A 25,977-nucleotide genomic window follows, 5' to 3' on the forward strand; every position below is an offset into this window, starting at 1 on the left:
AGGCAGGCAGGAGCCTGGACCAGAGGACCAAGGACTGGCCCAAGCACAGGACAGTGGCAGAGCCACATTGTAGAAAAAGCCTGCTGGACAAGTGTAGTCCCAAGACAAATGGTTACACTAGCAGAGACTCAGCATCAGAGAAGAAGGGAGACAGAGTGAGGGGCTATCTCAAGGCCTGGGTGGGGGGGCTACAGCAGCCCCTGTGGGAAGCAGGTAGACAGTAGGTCAGCCCTGGGATAGTTCACACATATCTGGTCATGGACATAACTAGACACTGTTGTTCAGGTCCTGGGACCCACCCATTATGAGGGGAAAGTAACAAACAGGACTGTGATCCAGGACAGTCCCAAAAGGGGTGAGTGCCTGAGCCATGGGCTTGGGCGATATGCAGCTCGGTTTCCCATCCTCACGGTTCCTCAAGGCCTGCTCTGATATCACACGCTTCCTCCTGGTGTGTGTTCTGGAAGCATGCAGAGGAAACATCTGCCGCAGAGTATGATATCACCATGGCAACAGTCAATCTTTGACACAAATCCATTTGGCAGGGCCTCACACCTAGCAACCGAGCCATCAACAAATCGCCTATCACATGTTCGAAACAGCTGAGCATCCTCAGTCCTTCAGTGGGTCAGCTTGCCTGGCCAGGGACTTCCCCTCTCCAGACCTCCTGCAAAGGAAGACTGTAAGAACTAAGCAGGAACACAACGGGTTAAACTTAGCAGGAGTCATCTCACCACCACAGGCAGGGGCGCTCTGGGGTGCGGGTGGGGTAGGGTGTGGGTATGAATGAGCCTTGCAACTCACTGTCTCAGGAGAGGAGCAAGTTGGAGCCAGATGATGAGGGAAATGAGCCAGGTTCAGCCTGTGGCCCTTGTTACTTTTGAGGAAAATTCAGCTAACCCCCATTCTGCAGTCGAGGAGTCTGAGACAGGGTCTAGCTATGTAGTCCAGGCTGACTTTGAATGCACTGTGAGTATCTGACCCTCACCTCCCAAGTGTGGGATTACAGCTGTGTATCTCTGAGTGAAGATGAGGACATGACTACTCCAAGGTATGGCTGAGGAGGAGGCTTTTTTGGGGGGGTGGGGGCGGTTTGAGACAGGGTTTCTCTGTAGCTTTGGAGCCTGTCCTGAAACTCGCTTTGTAGACCAGGCTGGCCTCGAACTCACAGAGATCCGCCTGTCTCTGCCTCCTGAGTGCTGGGATTAAAGGTGTGTGCCACGACCGCCTGGCAAGGAGGAGGTTTTTATTATAGGTATGAGGGAGAAATAGCCAGAGGCATCTGGAAGAGTCCAGAGCAGGGAGAGAAAATAGTACGCTGAACTTGGCCAATAGATTGAACTGAGCCATGGGTGGGTGGGGGGAGCGAGAGAAGAAAAGAAAGAGAAGAGAGGGCCAGGATAGAGGGGCACGGGACAGAGTGTGTGGCTGAAATGGCAGGCTCCCAGGGGAATGAGAAGCTAGGGAAGGGAAGGGAGTCCTCGGGCTAGAGAGATTTAAGGTAGGGGACAGGGTGAGAAAAGCTGAGAGTAGCCACAGGTGCTGAGTGAGCCTGGCCGCCCCTGTGTGCTCTGGCTTGCTAACAGGCACCACCGTTAGCCATTTGTCCTGAGTGTCTTTGGGACCTGACAGTCCCCACACCGGGTTCTCTCATTTTATATTGTAAGAAACCAACGTCTCAAGAGCCAATGGGACCACATAGATCACAGCTAAGAAACAGAGTCTGGCTCTCAGCTCGGCTCCGAGTCCCGTCACCAGCACATGGTGCTGCACCTGTGGGGTGCACAGAGTGTGTCTTGCCTGCCCAGGAAGTCACATGGAAAAATCACGTACCCCAGCTGCAACCTTTTCAGATTCTGGCTGAACATCCGCTGTGACTTACCTTACATGGCACCAAACACATTGAAGAAGACCTTTCCTTTATTAGCAATGACACATTAAAAACATGTATACATGTGTAGGGAGACATGGGCACACATGTGACATCCATTGTCCAACACAGCTGAGCACAGGGGTCTCTTTTCATAAATTCCAGGTAGTGACTAACATACCAAGCTACAGGTGTTAGATGTGACTATCAGAAAAAGGCTGTTGTGCCGGGCGGTGGTAGCGCACACCTTTAATCTCAGCACTTGGGAGGCAGAGGCAGGTGGATCGCTGAGTTCAAGGCCAGCCTGGTCTACAAAGCATGTTCCAGGACAGCCAGGGCTACACGGAGAAAGCCTGTCTCAAAAAACAAAACAAGGGCTGGAGAGACAGCTCAGTGGTTAAGAGCACTGGCTGTTCTTCCAGAGGTCCTGAGTTCAATTCCCAGCAACCACATGGTGGCTCACAACCACCTATAATGAGATCTGGTGCCCTCTTCTGGCCTGCAGGCATACATGTAGGCAGAATACTGTATACATAATAAATAAATAAATCTTTTAAAAAATATATATAAACCCACTTGCAAGCAGGGCTTATGTGTGTGACAGCTCGTCTCTCCCCAAACTACTCCGAGGCCCTGGTATCCAGGGAAGCTCCTTGTAAACTGTTGCCGGCAGTGCCGTCAAAGCCAGATGCCTGAGCCACAGTAACCTCTCCTCAGGAGCTGTCTGGGCTCACCTGCTCCACTGTGCCTTGTCTCCAAAGCGAAGCGACAGAAACTGGTCCTCCAGGAGTCAGCAGCAGGAGTAAATGCCTGTCTGCTCCACCATGAAGTGAGGGGATGAAACAGAACGGCTCTCAGAGTAAACCTTTTCACGGCAGCAGAGCTCCAGGAAACACGTCACGTTTAGTCTTTTTGAAACGTGTCTGTTTAACTGTTTAACCTTTTTCAAAGTGAAAAGTTTAATGAATGTGAACCTTTTTTTTTTTTTTGTCTTGTTTTGTTTTGTTTTTTTGAGACAGGGTTTCTCTGTGTAGTTTTGGTGTCTGTCCTGGAACTCACTCTGTAGACCAGGCCGGCCTCGACCTCACAGAGATCCGCCTGGCTCTGCCTCCCAAGTGCCACTGCCGCCAGGCGAATGCGAGCCTTTTAAGAAGCAGCATCAGGGGGCTGGAGGGATGGCTCAAATTTATAAGCACTTGTCGCTCTTGCAGAGAGGCAGTGTTTCGTTCCCAGAACCCTCTTTGGATAGCCTGTAACTCCAGCTCTGGAAAATCTGGTGCCCTCTTGTGTTTACCTTGGGTGCTATACACACACACACACATACACACACACACACACACACACACACACACACTAAAATAAAGCCAGATGTGATGGTGTACACCTTTAATCCCAGCACTTAGGAGTCAGAGGCAGGTGGATCTCTGAGAGTTCCAAGCCAGCCAGGGCTACATAACAAGTTCCAGGCCAGCCCGGGATACCTATCTCAAAAAATAAAAATAATAAAATAAATCTTTAAAAAAAGGATGTTACATCACACACTGATGCTGTCATTTTCGAGAGCGTATGTGAGCCCTGATGACATGGAGTCCTCCACCTTGCAGAGTGTCTTTATTTACAAGGGCTCAGGAAAGCACTCTAGAAAAAGGAAATTCCAAAATACGTGTTGAGCAGCGTCTGGTGGAGCGGTTGGAGGAAGGCTGGGGGTCTTTCTTCCCACTGCTGGTCACTTCCAAGTCGTGAGGACATTTCTCCCCGACTCTCTCGAGCGGCCTGCTCTGGGCCCCACTGGCTGGCCGGGGCGGCTTCTGAGCTCTCTGTCAGCCCCGTCACCCTGGGCCAGCTCCTCATCGTACCTGAAACAGACCACTGGAGAATCATGAGGGGGTCTTGTTCAGGGTGGTGGCGGCGTGGAGTGGCCAATGGGCTGCTGCAGAGCAAACGTGTTACTGGAAAGAGCCAACTAGCTCCAGACTCCGGACAAGCCCCTCCCCTCTCCAGCCCACAGGGAGTCCACTGACTACAACACAAGGCCACAGAGCCTGTGAGAAAAGCCCAGTTAAACTGCCATTGTGGACTGCCCATCCTAGGCAGATGCCATTTTAACAGGCCTCCAGGCAGAATAACCTCAGAGGAGCTGGGAATGAGAAACCGGTCAGCCAGCCCAGGGTGGGGAGGCAGGGAGGGAGCTCCTGCCTGGAAACTCTCCACACACCCTATGACGTAAGGCCTAATCCCATTTAGGGAACCAGTGTCAGCCGACTGCCAGGAAGGGCTGGGCTGGGCTGCTCCATCATGATGTCACTGTTCTGCCACTGTCCTCTCATGGCCTGTTTTCCAGTTGATGCCTGTACCTCAGCCCTGTAACTCAGCAGGGCTGAGGAACAGACTGGACGTCACATCTGAAGAACAGGATACAGACTTGGTGCCTGTGAGCAGGACTCCTTCCTTAAGGCTCCTTGAGAGTGGAGAAACATGTTACCCAGAAGAGATTGCCTCTCCTCACCATGACTCTCTACCCCTCTGCCTCCTGAGTGTTGGGATTAAAGGCATTTGCTGTCATGTCTGGCTTCATTCTGGTCATTTTAAAGTGTTTTCTAACCAGGCATGTTGGTACACACCTTTAATCCCAGCACTTAGGAGGCAGAGGCAGGCGGATCTCTGAGTTTCAAGAGAAACTTTTTTGAAAAACCAAAAAAATAAATAAAGTGTTCTCTGAGGTACTGGCTTACTGCTGTGTTGCCTGAGGACCCAGAGTTATGTGCAGTCTTTTGCACTAAGGAAACAGGTACCAAGATGCTTTGCTGCTGCTGCCGAAGCCGAATTTCCCTGACTTCTGTGCTGGTCCAGAGCCAGACTCTGTGGGTGGCGTGGTGTCTGTGTTAGGGACTGCTCTGGTGGACGGACACTCTCTGAACGGTGCCTGCAGCAGCAACAGGCTGACGCACAGGGAGTGCCGGGAGTGAATGTGCTGACAGCTTTCCTCTCAGGCCAGCCCGTGCTCGGCACTGGTGTGGACTGTCACAACTACAGCATCACATGGATGTGTGTTGTGGGAGAATTGTTCACACTGCCACTCCACGGTGTCAAAGATGGAACCAGCAATTGGCTGACCTGGATTAGCCATGGAGATGCTGGGAGTCCGAGGAAGTCTGATAGAGAGGGACAGGAAGAGAGAAGGAGGGATTCCTGAAGCTTTGGGATCAGGAAAACATGGAGAGTGGGGTCAGCCAGTTGTCCTTCCGCTGTTCCTTGGACTTACCAGGTTTTCATCTCAATTTCTGACTCTTGAGTTTTTATTAATACTAGAACAATTTAGGCAAACACAACAGATGGACCTCAGCATTAGTCTGACTATGGAGGCGTGGCCAGTCCCTCCAATAGAAGACAGCTGCATAGCGAGCTCCCTCGAGGCACAAGAGCTTCTGCTAGGAGGCAACTCTGGCCTCCAGGAGCCGTCCATGTGCTCACACCCTGGCCTCCAGGAGCCGTCCATGTGCTCACACCCTGGCCTCCAGGAGCCATGCACGTGCTCACACCCTGGCCTCCAGGAGCCATGCACGTGCTCACACTCTGGCCTGTACTGAGCCTGTGCCACAGACTGAGGGCAGAGTGAGGCTGCCTGTCAGGCTTGGGGTTGCCCTGGTACTAGCTCAAGATGGGGAGGGGCAGGATCTGGATGAATGGGAACACACACACACACACACACACACACACACACACACACACACACACGGCCTCCATGTGGCTCTGTGTGGCTTGAAAACAAAACAAAGCAGAGCATGTGGCAGGCAGCTGGGAGCGGGCTGTTCAGTTCTGGGGGAGCATCTTGCCTGTTAGGGAGCTAATGTAAACAGCTGGAGGGGGGCTCCCAGGGGCTCCTCCTATTGGAGCAGCTTCCCTTCTGGGTTCTGACAGTGGAATCTAGGCACTGAGTTCTGAACAGCGCTTTTTTCAGAAAGGCCAGGAGTTAGAATTGAGCTGGGATGAACAAGGCTGGCCGTGGTTGTGACACCAAGGCCACAGGGACAATGTGGTGTGGCGGCGAGAGCGCCATTTCTGGGCAGTGTGACCCTGGGCACAAGAGCTGCAGTGTCAGCCCCCTTTTCTCCACACGGGTATACTCTGCAGGGATGCTACAAGCATGGATGACATGCGGTACTCCTGGCTGTCAGGGACAGGACAGCACCCCGAGGATGGGAACCCCACCCATCAGCCGCAACTCCAACTGCCACCACTGGGACCCAACCTGGGGCGATCTGAAGCATCAGGGGCACTGAGACACGTGGAAAAGAGCTTCTGGCTGCCAGTTCCAGCCCAAAGCCTTCTGGTCCCTCAGAGGAGTGTGAGGGATAACTCAGGACCAGGGGTGAGGCCCTGGCCTCTGCTTCTTAACCCGGAGATGAGCATCCAGCCTGCTCTGCAAATAGAGGGCCTCACGAACTCCCGCTGGGCCACCCTCCTGCCACATCCTGCTAGACTAAAGAGGGATCTACCAAGACCCTCATGGTTCTAGCAAGACTCTCCCTCACATGGGTTCACCACAGAGGCCCTCAGGACTGAGCCCAAAGGCTCCCATTGCAGCTGGCATGGGTCACTCTCATATTGTCCTTACTACACTAGCAACCCCAAGTGGTTCTGGACAGGGCCCATCCCCAAATGTATGCTGGGAACTCTGGAATGCTCTACTCAGCATTAGAAACACCTGTATTAGCCTCTGACTCTCTCTTTTACCTCCTACTATATAAGAAACCTGGTTGTTAGCCGGGCTGCCATGGCACACGCCTTTAATCCCAGCACTCAGGAGACAGAGCCAGGCAGATCTCTGTGAGTTCGAGGCCAGCCTGGGCTACAGAGTGAGATCCAGGACAGGCACCAAAACCTCACAGAGAAACACTGTCTCGGAAAAACCCAAAAAGGAAAAAAGAAAGAAAGAAGAAGAGAAGGAAAGAAAAGAAAAGAAAGAAAGAAAGAAAAAGAAGAAGCCTGGCTCTCCCTGGAGTCCTGGGGAGTGGGGACTGTTTCCTCTCTCTAAGACCCCGGGGTCTGGAGAGGCCTCCTCTCTAGACCCTCTCAGCCCCTTCCAAGGCAGGTCAGCAGAAACCCTCTCTGGCCCCTTCCTTATATATCAACTCTAGTCCTTCAGGGACTTGCTGTTGATCCCCTTGGCCATGGCTAGTCCTCTGACTTCCGATGACCACCACTAAGGCCCTGAGACTTCAGAGCTCCGACACTTCCCTTCTGAGCCTCTTTCTACCCACCCTCCACCCCAGCCTCTGCAGCTATACACAGAAAGGAGGGAGGCGGCTACACAGGGACTCCAGAGTACAGGCCCGTGTTCAGTTCCTCCACCAGCCATGCACGGAGACCTGTGTGCAAGATGCACTTCGCTGAATGTCCCTTCACGTCTAAACTCTTTGGTTAAATTTGTTGTGAGTGTTTTTGGTTTTTCGAGACTGGGTTTCTCTGTGTAGTCCTGATTGTCCTGGATCTAGCTCTGTAGACCAGGCTGGCCTCGAACTCACAGAGATCCGGCTGGCTCTGCCTCCCCAGTGCTGGTATCAAAGGTATGCGCCACCACTGCCTGGCCGTGTTTAAATTTTTTTAATGAAATGCTTATGTTCAGGACCAGGTGAGGTGGTACACACCTTTAAACCCAGTACTTGAAAGGCAGAGGCAGGGGGTTTTCTAAAAGTTCAAGGCCAACCTGATCTACATAGTGAGACTCTATATCGAAAAGCAAACCAAAAGACACAAAAACTGCTAATGTGCACACAAGGGCGGTGGAGGTCACTGTCTGTCTTTGGGGTGGGTATCGACAAACTACCCTTTCCTGCAACTTACTTTTCTCCCTCACCCTCCTGTGCCACAGTATACACAGCACTAGGCCAGTCTTTTTAATGGCCATCCAGCCTCCCATGCAGAACAGACTACACCTTGACCAACCACTGTCCTCCTGATCCCTGTTACTTTATTTTCCACCCCACCCCGACTCCCAATAGGTCTATTTGTCACCACTCTGCAAGACAGAGCCAAGCTACTACTCAGTTCCCAGGGCTCAGGGTAAAGGAATAAGATGAAGTGCCTACAGCACAGGCCACGGATCCTAGCCCATGGATCCTAGGCCACGGGAAGCCCTGAGAGGTGAGCCGTAAGAATCGCTTTGTCCTTCCCAGCCTCCTGTGGTGTTTGGACTGAAGCCCACAGCGCTATACTGAGCACCTCACTGACACAAAGCTACACAGGTGGAGACAGGGTACAAGCCCCAGACTGTGTGCACCCTGCCCCAGCACCTCAGCAACCTGCACAGGTGACAAGCAGTGGGCTCACACCTGCATGAGCATGTGACAGATGTTTCCTAAGTATCGGCTACACAGAACAGACCCAAACCTCTTTTCTGTCTCTTCAACAGCATCAACAAATAGACACGCTGCTCAAGGAAAGAGAGCCCCCGACACACACCTAGAATAGCCAAAGGGTACCTCAGAACACAGGATCCCTGCAGAGCCACACGCAGACTTACAGGATTTCATAGTTGCCAAGAACTTCCTTGGGAGGAGACTTGTTCCATTTGCAGTCGGGAATCTCGCCGTTGGGGACCGCAATGTTGAGGGTGTCGTTAATCAGGTTGTACTTAAGGATTCTATCATTGGCGGTGCTGGAGGTAAGAGACGGGGATGCGTTAACCTACAAGAAGAAAAACACACATCCTTCACTGTGGCGCTCCTTTCTCTGGAATGAGAGGTGCTGGAGCCAGGGTGGGCCACACGCTCCAGGCGCCTGTCATCATTTAACGTGGACACCTCACACCTGCCAAGCACTTCATATAGGAAAAGCTGCCAGAGCTAGCTGTCAACTTCACAGACGCTAGAGTTGCCTGGTGAAGAGAAACGGCTCCCATCAGGGGTTTGTGGGCATGTCTGCGAGGGATTTTCTTTTCTTTATACTTTCTTCTCTACACATTTATTTATTTTTCTGTGTGAGATGTGTGTGTACTTGTGTGGGCACACGTGTGTGACAGTGCATGTGTGGAGGTCAGTGGACAACCTGTGGGAGTTGCTGCTTTCACTTTTACCCTGTGGGTGCCGGAAATCAAACCCGGGTTGGCAGGCTTGGCCAGCGAGTGCCTCCACACCCACTGAGCCATCTTGTTGGCCCTGTGAAACATTTTCTTCCTAGCCTATTTATGCAGGAGAGCCCAGGCCAGGGTGGGCAGTGCAACCCCTGGGCAGGCGGGCCTGGGCTGTCTCTGCTCCAGTCCCTGCCTTGGCTTCACTGGCTGACAGACCACAGCCTGTAAGCCAAGTAAACGCCTTCCACCCCAAAAGTGTGCACTTTTTTTTTAAAGGTCTGATTTATGATTTGTGTGTGGGTGTTTTCCTGGTATGTCTGTACAACATCCATGCACAGTGCCCACGGAGGCCAGAAGAGGGTGCTGGATGCCCTAGAACCGGAGTTACAGATGGTTGTGAGCTGCCACGTAGATGCTGAGAATTGAACCTAGGTCCTCTAGAAGAGCAGCCAGTGCTCTAACCACTGAGCCATCTTGCCAGCCTCCTCCCAAATTGCTTTTAATCAGTGTTTTTTGTTTGTTTGTTTGTTTATTTGTTTGTCTGTCTGTTTTGAGACAAGGTTTCTCTGTGTAGCCTTGGCTGTCCTCAGTCTAGCTCTGTACACCAGGCTGATCTCAAACCTAAAGGGGTGTGCCAACACCGCCCGGCTTGATTAGTGTTTTGTTACAACGACAGAGAGGCAAACTAGGACAGAGCATCATGTGACCTGTTTCTACCGGCTGTTAGGTGAGCATTAAATAATACTTAAAGACAGGATCACAACTGCCTATTAACCCCAGCTCCGGGGGATCTGATGCCCTCTCTGGCCTCTGCAGGCACCTGCATTCACGTGTACACCACCACCCCACCACTGAACCCCCCATCCCTGAGACATATATATACACACACAATGAAAAATCAAATAAATCTTTAAGAGAAAGAGAGAGAAAGGATAGCCACAACTAGGATCTTGGTTCATCCAGGGAAGTGTGACTTCCATTCAGGTTACTGTAGTTAAGATGCAGGAAGCCACCACCTCTAACCCCAGCACCTGGAAGCCTGGCGTAGGAGGATCACAAGACCCTGTTCTCAAAATTCAAAAAAAAAGGAAGGGATGGGGAAGGAGGGAGGGAAGGAAATATTACATCTCCCTGACCCCCTCACTCTGGCAGCATCAGCCGGCTCCCATCCTGCTCTAGATAGCTTGATTACCATGAGCTCAGCACTGAGGTTCCCTCTGACTTTCCCTGTAGGGGGCCAACCTCTACTCTTCACATGCAGAAGAATCCTAGGCTTCCTGCCTTGAAATGCAACTGAAGGGCCTGAGCTGTTTGTCTCCAAATGAGCTTGTTGAGAGGGCAGGTGTCCACAGTGACACACAGAGGGACACAACACAATGGGGGCCCCTGCATGCTCAGGGCAGCTTCCATCCTTGTCCTCCTGGCTACTGTGGCCTCAGACAAGGGCACCAGTGCCCACCTCTCCGAAAAGGCTGTGATAGTTCATCTCCATCAACCTGATGGGATTTGCAGTCACCTAGGAGACACACTTCAGAGTAACTCTGGGAGTGTTTCCAGAGAGGCTTAACTTAGGAAGGAAGGAAGACCCACCCTGAGTGTGGGTGGCACCGTCCCAGGGGCGAGGTCCTAGGCTGAAGGAGAAAGGAAGCCATTGGAGTACCAGCACTCATCTTGCTTGGCGTCAACTCTGGGCACATGTGACTGGCTGCCTCATACAACCCCCACCATGCTTCCCCACCACAATGGACTGTATGCTCAAACCATGTACCAAATAAAACTCCCCTGAAGCTGTTTGTCAGGTATTTGATCACAGTGCCGAGAAAAGCAGCCAACACAGTGGGTGGCCAGGAAAAAGCCCCGCTGCGTGGCTACGTGGCAGGATGTGTACATCTCATCCTTTCTAGATCGGCCACACTACACCCTCTTCAACAGGCAGCTGGGTCCATTCCAAATTATGCCTTAACACACACGAGAGAACGGTAGGAAGGTTCCCTTCTCCCATGGCACTGCTGGCCACAGCGGCAGGGTTGTGAGTTACCTCGATCAGCCAGGGCTTCAGCTTGTCGTCGATGATGATGTCGTAACCGTAGCATTCAAAGCAGTGTTTGTCATTGTTCATCACTGGCTGTGGGGTGACCGACAGGTTAAAAAGCCACATCCTGCTGGACAGTGGTGACACAAGACACTAGAGACCGGGGGATCTCTGTGAGTTCGAGGCCAGCCTGGTCTACAGAGCGAGTGCCAGGACAGCCAGGGTTGTTACACAGAGAAACCCTGTCTCGAAAATGCAAAAACAGAAACAAACAAACAAATGAATGTAAAGCTACCTCTTCAGAGACCAAAGGGATCCTCCCACACTGATGACTTCCTGTCCCTGCCCCACACCAGCAGACTTTTTCTTACTCCTCCCAGCCCTGTAAAAACCAGATTATAAACCTGTCTCCAATGAGAAAAGTAAGCCTATTCCTTTCAGTTTTTCTATTGCCATTGTCATTTTCAATTCACTTAAGTAAAGTTTCCATGCGTACTGAACAAAGGATCGGGTGTTGGGGAGATGGCTCAGAGCACTTACTGCTCTTCCAGAGGACCCTAGCTCAGCTCCTGGAACTCATTCATGTCGGGCAGCTCACAACTATCTGTAACTCCAGCTGCAGGGGATCCAATGCCTCTGTGGGCACCTGCACTCACATGCACACACCCACATGCAGACACACACACACACACACACACACACACACACACACACACACACCACCTACACATAATTTAAAAATTAAAAACAAAAAACAAAAAAACCCTGCCTACTTCGAAAGCCTGAGAATCACCCACCCAGGCAAAGAGTCCAGGAACCGACACCAGGGACATCAGAGGCGGCAGGCTGGCCCGCTAAGCTGAGGGCCAGGAGTTGAAACGCCCCTTCTCAGAGGCAAATTTGTGCACAAGGTGGCTCTTCTCGGGAGGGAAGATAGGTGCAACCTGGGAATTTTGCATCTCTCACATCCCCATGGGGACATATCACCCATGTCCCCAGGCCTGTGTCCTCAGGTCCCACACAAGTGGGTGGGTTTGTCAGGGGCCAGCTCAGTAGCAGGCTAGACCACATTGCCTTCAGAGGGCGAGCTGAGGAACTCTGGGTCTTGCGAGTGACCTCGGCAGTGGGCTGGCTGCCTTCCTGTTCCTCCTGAGAGAGGGCATGGGAGACAAGGAGGCTGGCTTTGGGACAGGAGCCTCTTCCTCTGTTCTTAGCTCTGGGGTCAGATCCCCCTGTTTTCTTGTGAGTTATGTGGGGAAGCAGAGATACCATCTGTGAAGTCCTGAAAACAGGGGCCAGCACACCACTTACTCCCTCAAAGACAGAAGTGCGCCTGCCTGAAAACTGTAATCCAGCAGATCAAAGATCCGAGGTTAGGAACAGAAGCAGGCTGTTTCCAACCTCCAAGAGCCATGAAACAGCAACATCACACTGCCTGGAAAGAAAGCCGCCGCCGCATCCCCCCAGGAGTGTCAGCTCATGCCGAAATACCCACCAAAAAGGGCTGATAGTGGAGAGGCAGAGGCAGGCTATCTCTGTGAGCTCCAGACCACCCTGGTAACCTTCTCCATGCCAACCCTGGCTACACTGTGAGTCCATGTCTCAAAAAAGGAAGAAAGGAAGGAAGAAGAGATGATGTCCATGGGGCTCTATACTTTTTAAATATCTCTGTCTATCTATCTATCTATCTATCTATCTATCTATCTATCTATCTATCTACCTACCCACCCACCCACCCACCTACCCATCCATCCATCCACCCATCCGTTTATTTAATGTGCCATGGATGTCAGGTCCCCTGAAACTGCAGTTACAGACAGATATGAGCTGCCATGTGGGTGCTAGGAATTGAACCCAGGTCCTCTGGATGAGCAGTCAGTGCTCTTAACCCCTGAGCCATCTCTCCAGTCCTGGGATGCTATACTTCTGCTGAGGCTTCAGAGTCTGTGTCTATATCAGAGGCTGACCACGCTCACCAGAAATTGGCCCCAAGCCCTTCCCCAAACTGTTTCATCCCCTGGCTGACACAAAGGCAGCATGAGTGAACAGAAGTACTCCAGGCTATGGAACACTTCCTGAGAACCACTGGTTAGATCAGGGCCTCCCATTGGGCTTTCAGGGCCCACCTGCCCTGCCCCCAACCTGTCACTCACCGCCACAGCCTTGAGAGACTGCACGATGATCCAGTGGATTTCGTCAAACAGTTTGCTGGTCACCTCTCTGCCTCGGGTGCTCTCCAGATAGAGTCGCAGGTTGTTGACAGTCCACTTGCCCCCGTGGATATGGTTGTAGTCCTCCTGGTGAGGGAGGGAGAAATCGACCTTCAGGACACAGCCACTTACCCTCAAGTACCTCCTGGGTATGAACCCTCAAGTGCCTTGCTGGGTATCCTGCAGCAAGACAGAAGGAACCCCTGCCAGGGGCGGTCTGTGCCATCTACTACACACATTGTTAGATGTTCATCTTCCCCACTAGTCTCTTAAGCAACTGTTCCCACTCAGGAGCCCGCACTGTGAAGTCCCACCTGGGTCCCCGTCCAGACGGAGGTACTCATTTCTCCCTCCGCAGCTGCCCTAGGTCATGCTTTTGGTAATGGTCTTTCATCACAGCCGTGGTGACCCTAACTAGGACAAATGTGTATGCTAACAGTTCCAGCATTTGGGAGGCTGAGGCAGGAGGACAGCATGTCTACTTAGCAAGAGTCAATCTCAAAAACTGAAAACTGAAACAAGGGGTTGGGGATTTAACGCAGTGGTAGAGTGCTTGCCTAGCAAGCGCAAGGCCCTGGGTTCGATCCTCAGCTCAAAAAAAACAAACAAAAAACAAAAACCTGAAACAAGGAAGCAATGAAGGCTGGGCATGGTAGCACACACCTGTAATCCCAGCACTTGGGAGGCAGAGGCAGGCAGATCTCTGTGAGTTCTAGGCCAGCCTGGTCTACATAGGAAGTTCCATGACAGCCAAGGCAAGACTTTATCTCAAAAAAACAAGGGAAAAAAACAAAAACAAAACCAAAACCCAACAATAACAACAAAAACATTAAAATGCCTAAATCAGTCATGTATCATTTTAAGAACAATTGATAAAAAAGAGAAAGGGTCTTGAGGTGTCAATTATCTCCAGCCAGACACCACCGTGCACAGATGTGGATGTGCAAAGCATGCACATCACCCGGTCTTTGGTCGCTTTGGAACATCTCATCCCACCAGCCTGCAGGTGTCGCAGCCTCAGGCCCGGCTGGCTGTTCCTTCTCTGCCTCAGGCCTGGCTGGCTCTTCCTTCTCTGCCTGCTAAGCCCGACCCTTCCAGGCCTGCAGCAACCATGATCTGTCCCCTTGCTTGTAAGCCCTCCCTGCACAGCAGAGGCTCCAGGGCTCCTGTGACAGCCAGTCTGTGGCCACACTGACTCCTGCCCTCACCAGGATGGGCTGCTTTCCAGTGCTCAGAGTGACAGCTGTTCCCTTTCTAATTCTAACGAGGAAATGTGGAAATTTTTCCCACAAGGCTCAAGCTGCAGTTTCAAAAAAGGAAGTGCTTTGCCGTTCCAAAGGGCTGCATGAAGCAACACACACACACACACACACACACACACACACACACACACACACACACTATGATGTTCAATGGGTTAGGTGAACTGAATACATTTTCCACCTACAGGATTAGGGGCTGGAAAAATGGCTCAGTGATTAAGAACACTTGCTACTCTTCCAGAAGACGCAAGTTTGGGTCCCAGCAATCATCATGTTGAGTGGCTCACTATCATCTGTAACTCTAGTTGCAGAAAATCTGATACCTTCTTCTGGCTTCTGTGGGCACCCATACACACATGCCTGTGCTCACAGACACACATATATATATACATTAGAAATAATAATAATTGGCTGAGCAGTGGTGGCACACGCCTTTAATCCCAGATTTGGGAGGCAGAGGCTGGTGGATCTCTGAGTTTGAGGCTAGCCTGGTCTATGGACAGAGTTCCAGGACAGCCAAGGCTACACAGAGAAAACTTGTCTTGAAAAACCAACCAGCCAAAACAAACAAACAAACAAAAGAAATAATGATAATAAAAGACAGGTTTAAACTGGGTCTGTTGGTGCCAGTCTATAGCTCTAGCTACTCAGATACCTAAGCAGGGGGAATTATACCTCAAGACCTGTCTGGGCTACAGCATGAGCAACTTAGCGAGACATTGTCTCAAAGTAAGAAGAGGCTAGGAGGCAGGAAATATTGGTCATTGGTAGAGGGCTTACCCAACATGCACCAGTGCACCAGGTCCTAAGGCCAGTTTCAGCACAACAACCAACAGAGGTTTATCAGGCTATGACCCATCTCAGTCAAGGTCTCCTTCTTTTACTAAAGGAGGCTCCAGCATTGAGCCGACTTGCTCACGATCCCAGAAGCAGAAAGGGGAGGCCTGAACCTACACTCTTGTTTCTCTAAGAACCCCCACCTCTATTCCAACCCTAACCAGGCATTCGGATGTGCCTGGGACGGTCACACCTGCTACTCCGAGTCCCTTCAATGTCTGGGCCGCAGGCCACCACTGGGTTGTGAATGGCTCTCCTAGAACTAGCCTGGTCCCCTCTTGTAAATACGTATGAGAGAGAATCCCACAAAGCCAGCTACTTCCCGATGCACAAAGAGGAGACACTCACCCCGTGCTTCTGGATGGCTACATTGGTAAGGTGGACGAACATGTTGTCCAGCTCGCTAGTGCTCGGGGTGTACTTCACCGTGCAGAAACGGCAGAAGCCAAGCTTGTACCTGCAAAAGGAACTCAGACTAAGACACAGGACACAAGAAAGAAAATACGCCAGTCCCCTCGATAGACGAGTGGCTGTTAGCGTCCATTGCTTTTGGTTTCACTATGTAGCCCAGGCTAACCTCAAACTCATGACCTTTCCATCTCCAACTCCTGAGTGCTGGGATTACAGGTGTACACACCACACCCCACTTGCTTCAAATGTCCCAACGAGCGGTGTTCTTATTTGTAAGATTTACAGTGGCTTCTAGGTCAACTGCTCTTAAAGAAGAGCTGCCCACCTGATACCCACCCTGAGCCAGGCATTGTGTGCCCCCCATGTCACTGAGTCATTAAGCCTCCAAGAAATACTATGGAGTGAGCGCAATGGAAGCAGGACCAGACTCTTACATGTAGCAGCGCAGCGGGCGGTATGTGGATACCAGGACGTACAGCCGCAGGTCAAACTTCCTCCCGCCGATGAGTAATGGATTATTGATATAGAGGGAGATCACGTAAGCTTCTTTTGTGGACTGAGACACAAACCTACCCACATCAGAGAGAGCCACAATTAGGTTGTAAAATATAAAAGATTAAAGGAACCACTTTCAAAGGAGAGAAGTGATAACTTGCCGGCCACTATGATGGTTTGCTTTCCTTTTTTATTTATGTATTTATTTATTTTATTATTGTTTTATTTTCCGAGACAGGGTTTCTTTGTGTAGTTTTTGGTGCCTGTCCTGGATCTCGCTCTGTAGACCAGGCTGGCCTTGAACTCACAGAGATGCGCCTGGCTCTGCCTCCCGAGTGCTGGGATCAAAGGCGTGCGCCACCACCGCCCAGCCGGTTTGCTTTCTTTTTTAATTACTTATTTAATGTGTATGGGTGTTTTGTCTCTCTGTATGTCTGTATACCACATGCATGCAGTACTGTGGAGGACCTGAGGTTACAGCTGTGAGCTGTCATATGGCTGGACTCAAACCTGAGTCTTCTAGAAAAGCAGCCAGTGTTCTTAACAGCCGAGCCATCTCTCCACCCTGGTTAGCTTTAATCAAGTTCATACAACCTAGAATCAGCTGGGAAGAGTCTCAGTGAGGCACTCTCTACATTGGCCTGTGAGCATGTCTCTGTGCGGTGCACCTTGTGTCTGGTGCCCGTGGGGGTCAGAAGAGGTATGAGACCCCCTTGAACTAGAGTTGTTACATACAGTTGTTAGCCGCCATGTTGGTTCTGGGAACCTAACCCAGGTCCTCTGCAAGAATAGCAAGGGCTCTTAACCACCGAGTCATCTCTCCAGCCCTCTGTAGGGAAACTATCTTAAGGATGTGGGAATAGCATTCCCTAGGCCAGGGATCCTGAGCTACATGATGAAGAAACCTATCGAGCACAGGTAAGCAAGAGGGCATGCATATATTAATTTCTCTCCACTCTTGACTGTGGATGTGATGTAAATAGGTGTTTCAAGTTCCTGTCCCCCTTGACTTCCTGTGATGGAATATAACCTGGAATTGAGAGCTAGTATCAATTAGCTCCCCCTCTGGAATTGTTTTTTGTCAGTGTGTTTTATCACAACGATAGAAATCAAACTGAGACAGCCATTAAAATTAGAAATCTGGGGCTGGAGAGATGGCTCAGAGGTTAAGAGCACTGACTGCTCTTCCAGAGGTCCTGAGTTCAATTCCCAGCAACCACATGGTGGCTCACCACCATCTGTAATGAGATCTGGCGCCCTCTTCTGTATATATAATAAATAAATAAATCTTTAAATAAATAAATCTTTAAAAAAACAAAAAATAAATTAAAAATAAGTGAAATCTGTGTACAGCTGGGTGTGGTGATACATTCCTTGGCATTCACCCATAGGAGCTGAGGATCTGATCACACACACACACACACACACACACACACACACACACACACACACACACCCTGCAGAGTGATGCTTACGGCAGCATCAGTCACAGCTGCCCCGACATGCCAGCAATCAAGGCGGCCTTCGGTAGGTCAGTGGGTAAACCAGGTAACAGAACGACTTATTCAGCTATGAAAGGAAATGAGGGCACAAGCCAGATGAACAGCGTATGCCAGGTTCGTAGGGGGTCCCTTAAAAGTGACAGCAGCCAACCTGAAAAGGCTCCCTCCATACTGCGTGATGCTAGCCGGAAGACAGTCTGAAAAAGGGAGGACTCGGCAATCGGTAAGAAGAGCAGCCACTGCCTGAGGATGCGCCGGAAACGGGGAGGATGGGCCGGAAGTGGGGGGGGGGGAGCAGAGGCTACCGGCCTACTGCTTTGTATGACTCTGTGGGGGTAGGAACATCACCATACACTGTCCAGAGTTACAGAATGGCCATACCAAGAGTGAACCCTGACACAAGGTATAAAACCCCGTGTATGCACCCCTCTAGGGGTGGGACCATGAAGGATATCTCAACTAGAAGCCATGGCAAGAGTTGCAGGGCAGCCCCCCTGGGAACCTCCCCAGGGAGGATCCTGGAGCAAAGTGCAATCAGCCTGAACCATTCTATACAAGAAGGGTCCGCTGCCACTCTGGGGACTCCTGACGGGTAAGTCATCACTCCTGGGACATTATCGTACTGAGGCTTTGCTCCAGGGTCTCCAGGCATCGCCAAGCAGCTTAGAACTCCTCAAAGACAGAAAGAAGCTAGTAAACACAGGGGGTATACTAGACTCCACCTGCCAGTCACCCTGCTGTCCACTCAGGTACCCCCAGCAGGGCACACCTACCCTCCTCAGGCTTTATCTGGTGACCTGTTCTCCCAGGACAGGTGCTGCTACTGTTCTCAGTTCCCTTAGACACAGAAGCAGAGGCATGGACTGGGCCGCCAGCTCTGAAGCACGTGCCTCACTGTCACAACTGAGCCTGCCTCAACCAGCTTGGGAACTGAGTAGCCTGCAAGGCCACGCCCAGGACCGATATCACGGCCCCCCATGGCTTACCACGGGGGAAACCTGGGGTTAATTACACGCCTTCAGCCATAGAGCCCCGCTGGGGTGCCCCCTAACAAGCGCACACCTGAAAAAGCAGGCAGGGAAGGGCTGCCCTGCCCGTGACTGAGGCTACAGGACAGCAGGGTGCAGCTAACCGGAACCTTGCACTTGGTTCGGGGTTTTGTCAACTCACGAGGACGTCTTGCTGTCCCGGGACCACTTTTTGATCTGTGAGAGCTTGTTGATAAGGAAGATGCCCTTCCCCTGGGCTTTGCCGCAAGGCTTCATGATCCAGGTGCTGGATGGGCTCTTCCGGAACTCCTCCACAAACAGGTTGTAGTCAGCAGGGAGCATGTAGGTGACCGGGACAAAGTCTGAAGAAAAGACACCCATGGCTATAAGCAGCTGCCTGCCTGGGGTCAGGGATCCTCAGCACTCTGACAACCTCAACCCTGAACCTACAGGACGGGACTGCTGCTGTCCAATCCTGTGTAGACTAAGAAGGGACCCTTTGAGAACTTTACATACATACATCACTTAAACCCCAAGTAAACTATCTGCTAGGCAGCTATCATTCCCACAGAGCAGATGGGGAAACAGGCCAGAGAAGTTGGTGATAAAATTCTGCCCAGGGCCTGCAAAGATGGCTCAGAAATTAAGAACACTGGCTGCTCTTGCAGAGGACCAGGGTTCTGTTCCCAGCATCCATATAGTGGCTCACAACAATCTGTGACTCTAGTTCCAGGTGATCCAATGCCCTCTTCTGGTCTCCATAGGCACTGCACACAGGTGGCACATGGACATTCATGCAGACAAAACACCCATATACATAAAATAAAAATAAATAAAATCTCAAATAAAAAAATTTTTGCATTCTGCTCTGGTATGGGATCCTGGACTGCCAAGCAGCTAGCTTTGATCCCTAGGTAGAGCAGGGACACACACCTGTGGTGATATTTGTTTGTACTCTAAACAAATAAAGTTTGCCTGAAGATCAGAAGGCAGAGATAGCCACAGAGTTATCCATAGAGGTCAGGCAGTGGTGGCACACACCTTTAATCCTAGCACTTGGGAGGCAGAGATCTGTCTGGATCTCTGTGAGTTCAAAGCCACCCTGGACTATACGAGATTAATCCAGACTAAAAGAGAAACAGGTAGGCATTGGTGGCACACACCTTTAATCCCAGTATTTGGGAGTCACACTCCTTTAATCCCAGCACTAGGAAAATTGAGACAGGAAGTGATATGGCTGGGTAGAGAAAGGAATATAAGGCAGGAGGAGACAGGAGCTCAGAGCCCTTTTGGCTGAGGAGTCAGGGGCATTCAGTCTGAGGATTCTCAAAGACAGGATCTTGCCTCCCTTTCGGCCTGAGGATTTGGTAGTGGTGAGGACTTTCTCTAGTGACTTGTTCCTTTGTCTCTCTGATCTTTCAGCATTTACCCAAATATCTGGCTCTGGGTTTTTATTATATAACCAATTAGGATTCATGCAATACACACCATCCCTGAGTGTAGCTTAAGAGGGTAGTGGCATTGGGCACATCCTTGTCCATACTAAGTTTGTTTCCCAGCAACTCCATGGTTACAGAAACTCAAGAGTCTAAACCAAGCTCAGCCCTGCCCACCCACCTGGAGACACACCAGAAGTAAAACAGATGCCCATGGAACCTGCCCACCCATTCACCTGGCAAAGCCAGCCACCAATGCCTTGTGTTCCTGAAATGATTCACTCAGTGTATTGGTTGGTTTTTGTCAACTTGATACAAACCTAGATATATCTGGGAAGAGGAAATATTTTCTTGTTTTTAATTTATTTTTATTTTATGTGCATTGGTATTTTGCCTGAATGCATGTCTGTGTGAGGGTGTCAGATCTTGGAGTTACAGACAGTTATGAGCTGCCACATGGGTGCTGGGAATTGAACCCCGGTCCTCTGGAAGAGCAACCGCTGAACCATCTCTCCATCCCTGGAAGAGGAAATCTTTTTTGTTTGTTTGTTTTGTTTTGTTTTTTTGAGGCAAGGTTTCTCTGTGTAGCCTTGACTGTCCTGGAACTAGCTCTGTAGACCAGGGTGGCCTTGAACTCAGAGATCCTCCTCCTTCCATCTCCTGAGTATTGGGACTGAAGATGTGTTCCACCCCTACTGGAAGAGGATATCTTAAGGAAATGCTTTCATTAGATTGGCCTGTAGGCATGTCTATAGGGCGTATTCTTGATTAATGATAGATGTGGGAGGCCTGGCTCACCACAGCAGGGCCATTCCCGAGCAGGAGATCCTGGATCATATAAGAAAGCAGGCTGAGCAAGCCATGGGAAGCAAGCCAGTAAACGGTGCTCCTCCATGGCCTCTGCTTCAGCTCCTGCCTTGAGTTCCTGACCTGATTTCCCTCAATAATGCATTGTTACCCAAAAGTTGTAAACTGAAACACACCCTTTTTTCCCTAAGATGCTTTTGGTCTTTCTTTCTTTCCTTTTCTTTTCTTTTCTTTTCTTTCCTTCCTTCCTTCCTTCTTTCTTTCTTTTTCTTAAATATTTATTTATTTACTTTTTAATTATGTGTATGTATACATGTATTGGGAATATGCACATGGACACAGGTTTTTAAGAAGGCCAGAGGCCTCAGATTTTCTGAAGCTGGAGTTACAGGTGGTTGTGAGCCCCAACATGGGTGCTGGGAACTGAACTCAGGTACTCTGGAAGAGCAGTACATGCTCTTAGCTACTGAGCCATCTCTCTACCCCTGGTTGTGATTTCTATCACAAAAACAGAGACACTCACTAAGACACTCAGCTACTGACTTAGGACCCAGGGCAAGCAGGACGCCACCAACCCAGATAGAGATATTTTCCATTCTCATCTTTTTCTGCCAGAGGACTTCCTTCCTTCTCCAGTTCCTTCCTGTATCTCTTAATATTCTTCACCATCAGGTCCTTGCGGGTTAGTTCATAGTGGTTGGGGAAGTGGTTGACGATCTGGTCATCTGAGAGCCGGTACCCAGCTTCCACGCTGAACACATTGCGAATGGTTTGCACGCTCATCCTGAAACAGAGGCACAGAAGGGACAGGGGCTCAGAGCCGTGTGAGTGCATGCCTGCTCACAGCCCTGCCTGTCTCCAGGGAGCCCTCACTGGTCACCAGCTTACCCCGTGGCTAGAACATGGAATGCACATTCAGGGATGGCTTTGATCCCGTGCCTTGACATTTGCATCAGGTTCCAAGTAAAGTCTATTCACTGTTCGCTGGCTGGTGCCAAGCTCATGCACACACATGCTGTATGCTAGGATGTCAGAAGAGACGCTGGATCCCATAGAACTGGAGTTTCATGGAGTGGCTGTGAGCCATCATGTGGGTGCTGGGAATCAAACCCAGGTCCTCTGCAAGAGCTCTTAATCTCCAAGCCACCTCTCCAGCCCCCCGTCAGGCTGATTATTATTCTAACACAGCGGACAGAGGAGGTGGGACAGACGCTTTCAGAAGCTAATGTCAGGAAACGAATTTGTTTTCGAACACAAAAATCAGCATGGTGACTCCAGACCCCAAGTCAGCATATTTTATTTTTGGGCTCCCACAGGGAGGGCTCAAGAGGACGGTCAGATGGACTCATTCTTATTCTGTAATTTTTCATACTGCTGGAGACTGAACCCTGGGTATTGCCTTCCCAGCCTAGAAATGGGGGCCTTCTAATCCTCTACCATAGCCACTGTCCCCATCAACCTCACAGAGGGACAGGGACGATGTATAAAGGAAGGAAGGTTGGATAGCATCTATGAGGGAACCAATGAATAGCCAAACAAGGCAGCTTGCCTCAGGCCTCCCTCCATGGACTGTCTTCCTAACACTGCCCCACCCCACAGAGCAAGCCTGAAGAGCTGCCCACGGCCTCCACGCTGTGAGGACTAAAACAGACTTTTGTCTCATTCTGGGAGAGCTCAGCCACACAGAGCCACAGAAGCCCAGGGCTCAGCTTCCCTGGCTGCCAGCATGGAGCCTGACCTCCAACTCACTCCCCATAGTCTGGGCTTCCTTGGAAGAAATTCCCAGGCAAGGTTTCTATTTACTCAAAATATTTCCATTTAACATTCTCTAGCAGTTAAGGGATCCTTTTATTTTTTTTAAATTTACTTTATTTACAAAATTTTAAGTATATTGGTATACTTGTGCCCATATGTGTGTGAGCACTTGTGAAAATTTTGAGGGCCTGAGTTTGGATCCTCAGCATCCATATAAAAACCCAGGTGTGGTACTGCACATCTGTAATCCTAGCACCAAGGAGGCAGAGACAGGTGGATTCCTGGGAAAGACTGATATATTCCAGAGACAGTCTGGCTCAATCAGCGAGCTCCAGTTTCAGAGAGAGATTCTGCCTCAAACACTAAGTGGAGATCAATAGAGAAAGACTCTAGGTATTGACCTCTGGCCTTGACGTGAACTCACACAGATGTATGGAAGTCGGAACACAGATGCAAATGAATATATACACACACATGCACGCATACACGTATGCCAGGCACGATGGTATACACCTTAAATCTCAGCAGCCAGCACTCAGGAGGCAGAGGCAGGCAGATCTCTGTGAGTTTGAGGCCAGCCCGGTCTATAGAGTGAGTTCCATGACAGGCTACAAAGCTACACAGAGGAACCCTGTCTTGAAAAACAAAAACAAAAAACAAACAAACACAAAAGATGCCTCAACTGGCTATACATTTAGAAAACTCAAACTTACTAAATTAAAAAAGAAATAAAGAAAACCACAAAACACGGCTGTTTAATCTTACCAGTAGAAATTCCAATCTTCGTTCTCTGTCACTTGGATCCACCCTCTCTTCTCAAAGTTGTTGATCAGCACCGACTTCTCAATGTCAGTGACCCACTTCACCCTTCCCGCCATGATCCTGGAAGAGACCCAAGGTGTTGTTACACTTGGAAACCTCACAAGCTACCAACATCCCCCCAGACCACAGGGATCCCCTCATCGCCGTGCAAAGTAAACATACAACCACCCCCTGCTCAAGCTCACAAGGGTGTTTCCTAGACAGGGCTAATCCAGCCCCAGGGACGTCTGGTGATGTCTAGAGACATCCTGGTCACCACATATGGGAAAGGAGGAGATGCTCTAGGCATCTGGTATGAGGGGTTGGAGACACCAGTCAACATCCCACAGACAGACAGGCCTCCATCCCTCCATAAATCCCCCAGCCCGTGTGGCAACCAGGGCTAATTTAACAGTCACTCACAAGCATCCAACGGCACCTGTGTCAGGAGCCAGGAGAGGCGTGAAGGGCTACAAGGGCAGGAGGGGCTCTGTTCAGAGCAGCTGGGGAAGGCTGTTCTGGGAAGTGGACCCCTGAGCTGACCTTCGATGAAGTGGCAAGGGTTTGCACATCCACCCTGCTCTGGCCATCTTCATTCCCTGCCCCACACTGCCCATCTCCTTGCCTCTCCTTTACCTCATTCATTCTAACCGTGCTCTTTTAAAAAACATAAAACAAGGGGCTGGAGAGATGGCTCAGTGGTTAGAGCACTGGCTGCTCTTCCAGAGGGCCTGAGTTCGATTCCCACCAACCACATGGTGGCTCACAACCATCTATAATGTGATCTGCTGCCCTTTTCTGGTGTGCAGGCATATGTGCAGACAGAGCACTCATATACATAAATAAATAAAAATTAAAAAAACAAAAACACTGTTGCCAGGTGGTAGTGACGTAAACCTTTAATCCCAGCACTCAGGAGGCAGAGGAAAGCAGATCTCTGTGAGTTTAAGACCAGCCTGTTCTATAGAGTGAGTTCCAGGACAGCCAGAGTTACACTGAGAAACCCTGTCTCAGAAAAACAAAAACAAAAAAAGAAAACAAATAATGTTTTGAGATTTTATTTTTATTTTATGTGCATGGCCACTCACAGAACACCAGGTACTTGTAGGTGTGATGTACACCCCCACCCTTATCCTGCTGAGCAAGCCTGCACCTTGGGAGGTCAGAGCTTCAAACCCACCACCCAGTGCTCTTCCCAGACATCTTACACATTCTCTGTCCCCAGCCACAGGTGTGTTAGTACTTACCATAGGTCCTTCTGCAGTTCCTGAAGTACTCAGAATCTCTCAGCGTCACTGACAGAAGCATACGGAACACAGAACTGAGTTACAGTTACAGAGCAAAACTTAACCAGACAAATAATACCCAGGGATGGCATTTTGTTAACAACTGTGCACAGAACAGGCTCTTAAACGATAAAGGTTCTAGAGTAGCCACCCACGGTGAGTCATCCTAACACGTAGAGGGTAGGGGCAGGAAGATCCCATGCAAGTTCAAGACTAGTCTTGTCTATATGTCAGATCCAGGCCAGCCAGGGTTGAGATCCCATCTCAAAAGAAAATACAGCCAGGTACCTTCAACCCCTGGACTTGGGAAGCAAAGGCAGGTGGGTCACTAGGAGTTTAAGGCTGCCCTGGTCTACATAGTGAATTCCAGGACAGCTAGGCTATTCAGTGAGACCCTATCTCAAAAAATAAACCAAAAAAGAAAGAACCTCCATGGTCACTGCACACATATATGTCCATATACTCATCAAGGCACATATACACAAATAATAAAAATTAATAAAAATAACACCTGATGGCCCTCCTTGCTATTACCCTCATCCTAGTGCGACCCAGAACTCTGGTTCTTAGACACACACATCAAGTGAGGTTACCAGCTCCTAAGCCTATAGCTTCTGGGCCACGGTATTCAGAATAAAACCAGCAGTCTGTTCATGACCTACAAGGCCAGCCCAGCCCTACCTGTCCCACCACCTCCCAGCCCCATCTCCCATCACCCCCTACTCCTCCCTCTCCGGCTCCTACGTTCTTTCATCCCATGTGCACCAAACTGAACGTCTGGGACGTGTGTTCTTCCTGCAGACCTGGCCGCTTCTCAAATGTCCTCTCCCAAGAGGAGCTTTTCCTGACTGCCTAGCTTCAGTCTTCCTGACAATGTCACAGTTACTTACAGTCTCCCCAACACTGTCCACAGAGGATGCATTCTAAGACCCTGTTTGATGCCTGAAACTATGGTGTGTACAAAGCCCTACATAAACTGTGTTTCTTCCATCCACGCATCTGTGACAAGCTTGTACTTCTTCACTTAAAGGGAACACTTTCCAGAAAGCCAGGATTACCTCTCCTACACCGGGAGGACCATGACCATGAGTAGACGCGCTGTGATAACTCAAGGGTCAATCTAATCGCTGAGGTTGACCACTGAGATAAGACCATATATACAGGGCTGGGGAGATGGCTCAGCCGTTAAAGGCTCACAACCAAAAATATAAG

General features: G+C 50.2%; 1 protein-coding gene across 2 annotated transcripts; it reads right to left on the bottom strand.

The window, feature by feature from the left end:
* Window positions 1-3,462: 3,462 nt before the first annotated feature.
* Window positions 3,463-25,442, bottom strand: Ttll1 (tubulin tyrosine ligase like 1). Of its 2 annotated transcripts, none has more exons than XM_036208575.1 (10): window positions 24,727-25,442; window positions 23,444-23,560; window positions 21,499-21,707; window positions 18,862-19,042; window positions 16,129-16,263; window positions 15,632-15,740; window positions 13,128-13,271; window positions 10,981-11,067; window positions 8,394-8,557; window positions 3,463-3,726 (listed from the first exon to the last, which is right to left on the bottom strand). In XM_036208575.1, exons 2-10 carry the CDS (start codon window positions 23,554-23,556, stop codon window positions 3,597-3,599), a joined length of 1,272 nt encoding a protein of 423 aa, XP_036064468.1. In that variant the 5' UTR covers window positions 23,557-23,560; window positions 24,727-25,442; the 3' UTR covers window positions 3,463-3,596. The 2 variants fall into 2 exon arrangements, with proteins under 2 accessions (XP_036064468.1, XP_036064469.1); XM_036208576.1 differs by having other exon boundaries at window positions 3,659-3,739.
* Window positions 25,443-25,977: the final 535 nt, after the last annotated feature.

Source organism: Onychomys torridus, chromosome 16 (assembly GCF_903995425.1).
Source record: "Onychomys torridus chromosome 16, mOncTor1.1, whole genome shotgun sequence".
Classification (NCBI taxonomy): Eukaryota; Metazoa; Chordata; class Mammalia; order Rodentia; family Cricetidae; genus Onychomys; species Onychomys torridus.

Bases quoted from the DNA above. Each gene is read 5' to 3' on its own strand.
- Ttll1 (XM_036208575.1), bottom strand. From the start codon at position 23,556: ATGGCGGGAAGGGTGAAGTGGGTCACTGACATTGAGAAGTCGGTGCTG. The intron at 19,043-21,498 runs GTTGGTGGCGTC...TCTTTTCTTCAG, and splicing joins TGGAAAATATCTCTATCTGG to ACTTTGTCCCGGTCACCTAC. The intron at 8,558-10,980 runs GTAACTCACAAC...TTCTTCTTGTAG, and splicing joins TGAAGCCCTGGCTGATCGAG to GTTAACGCATCCCCGTCTCT.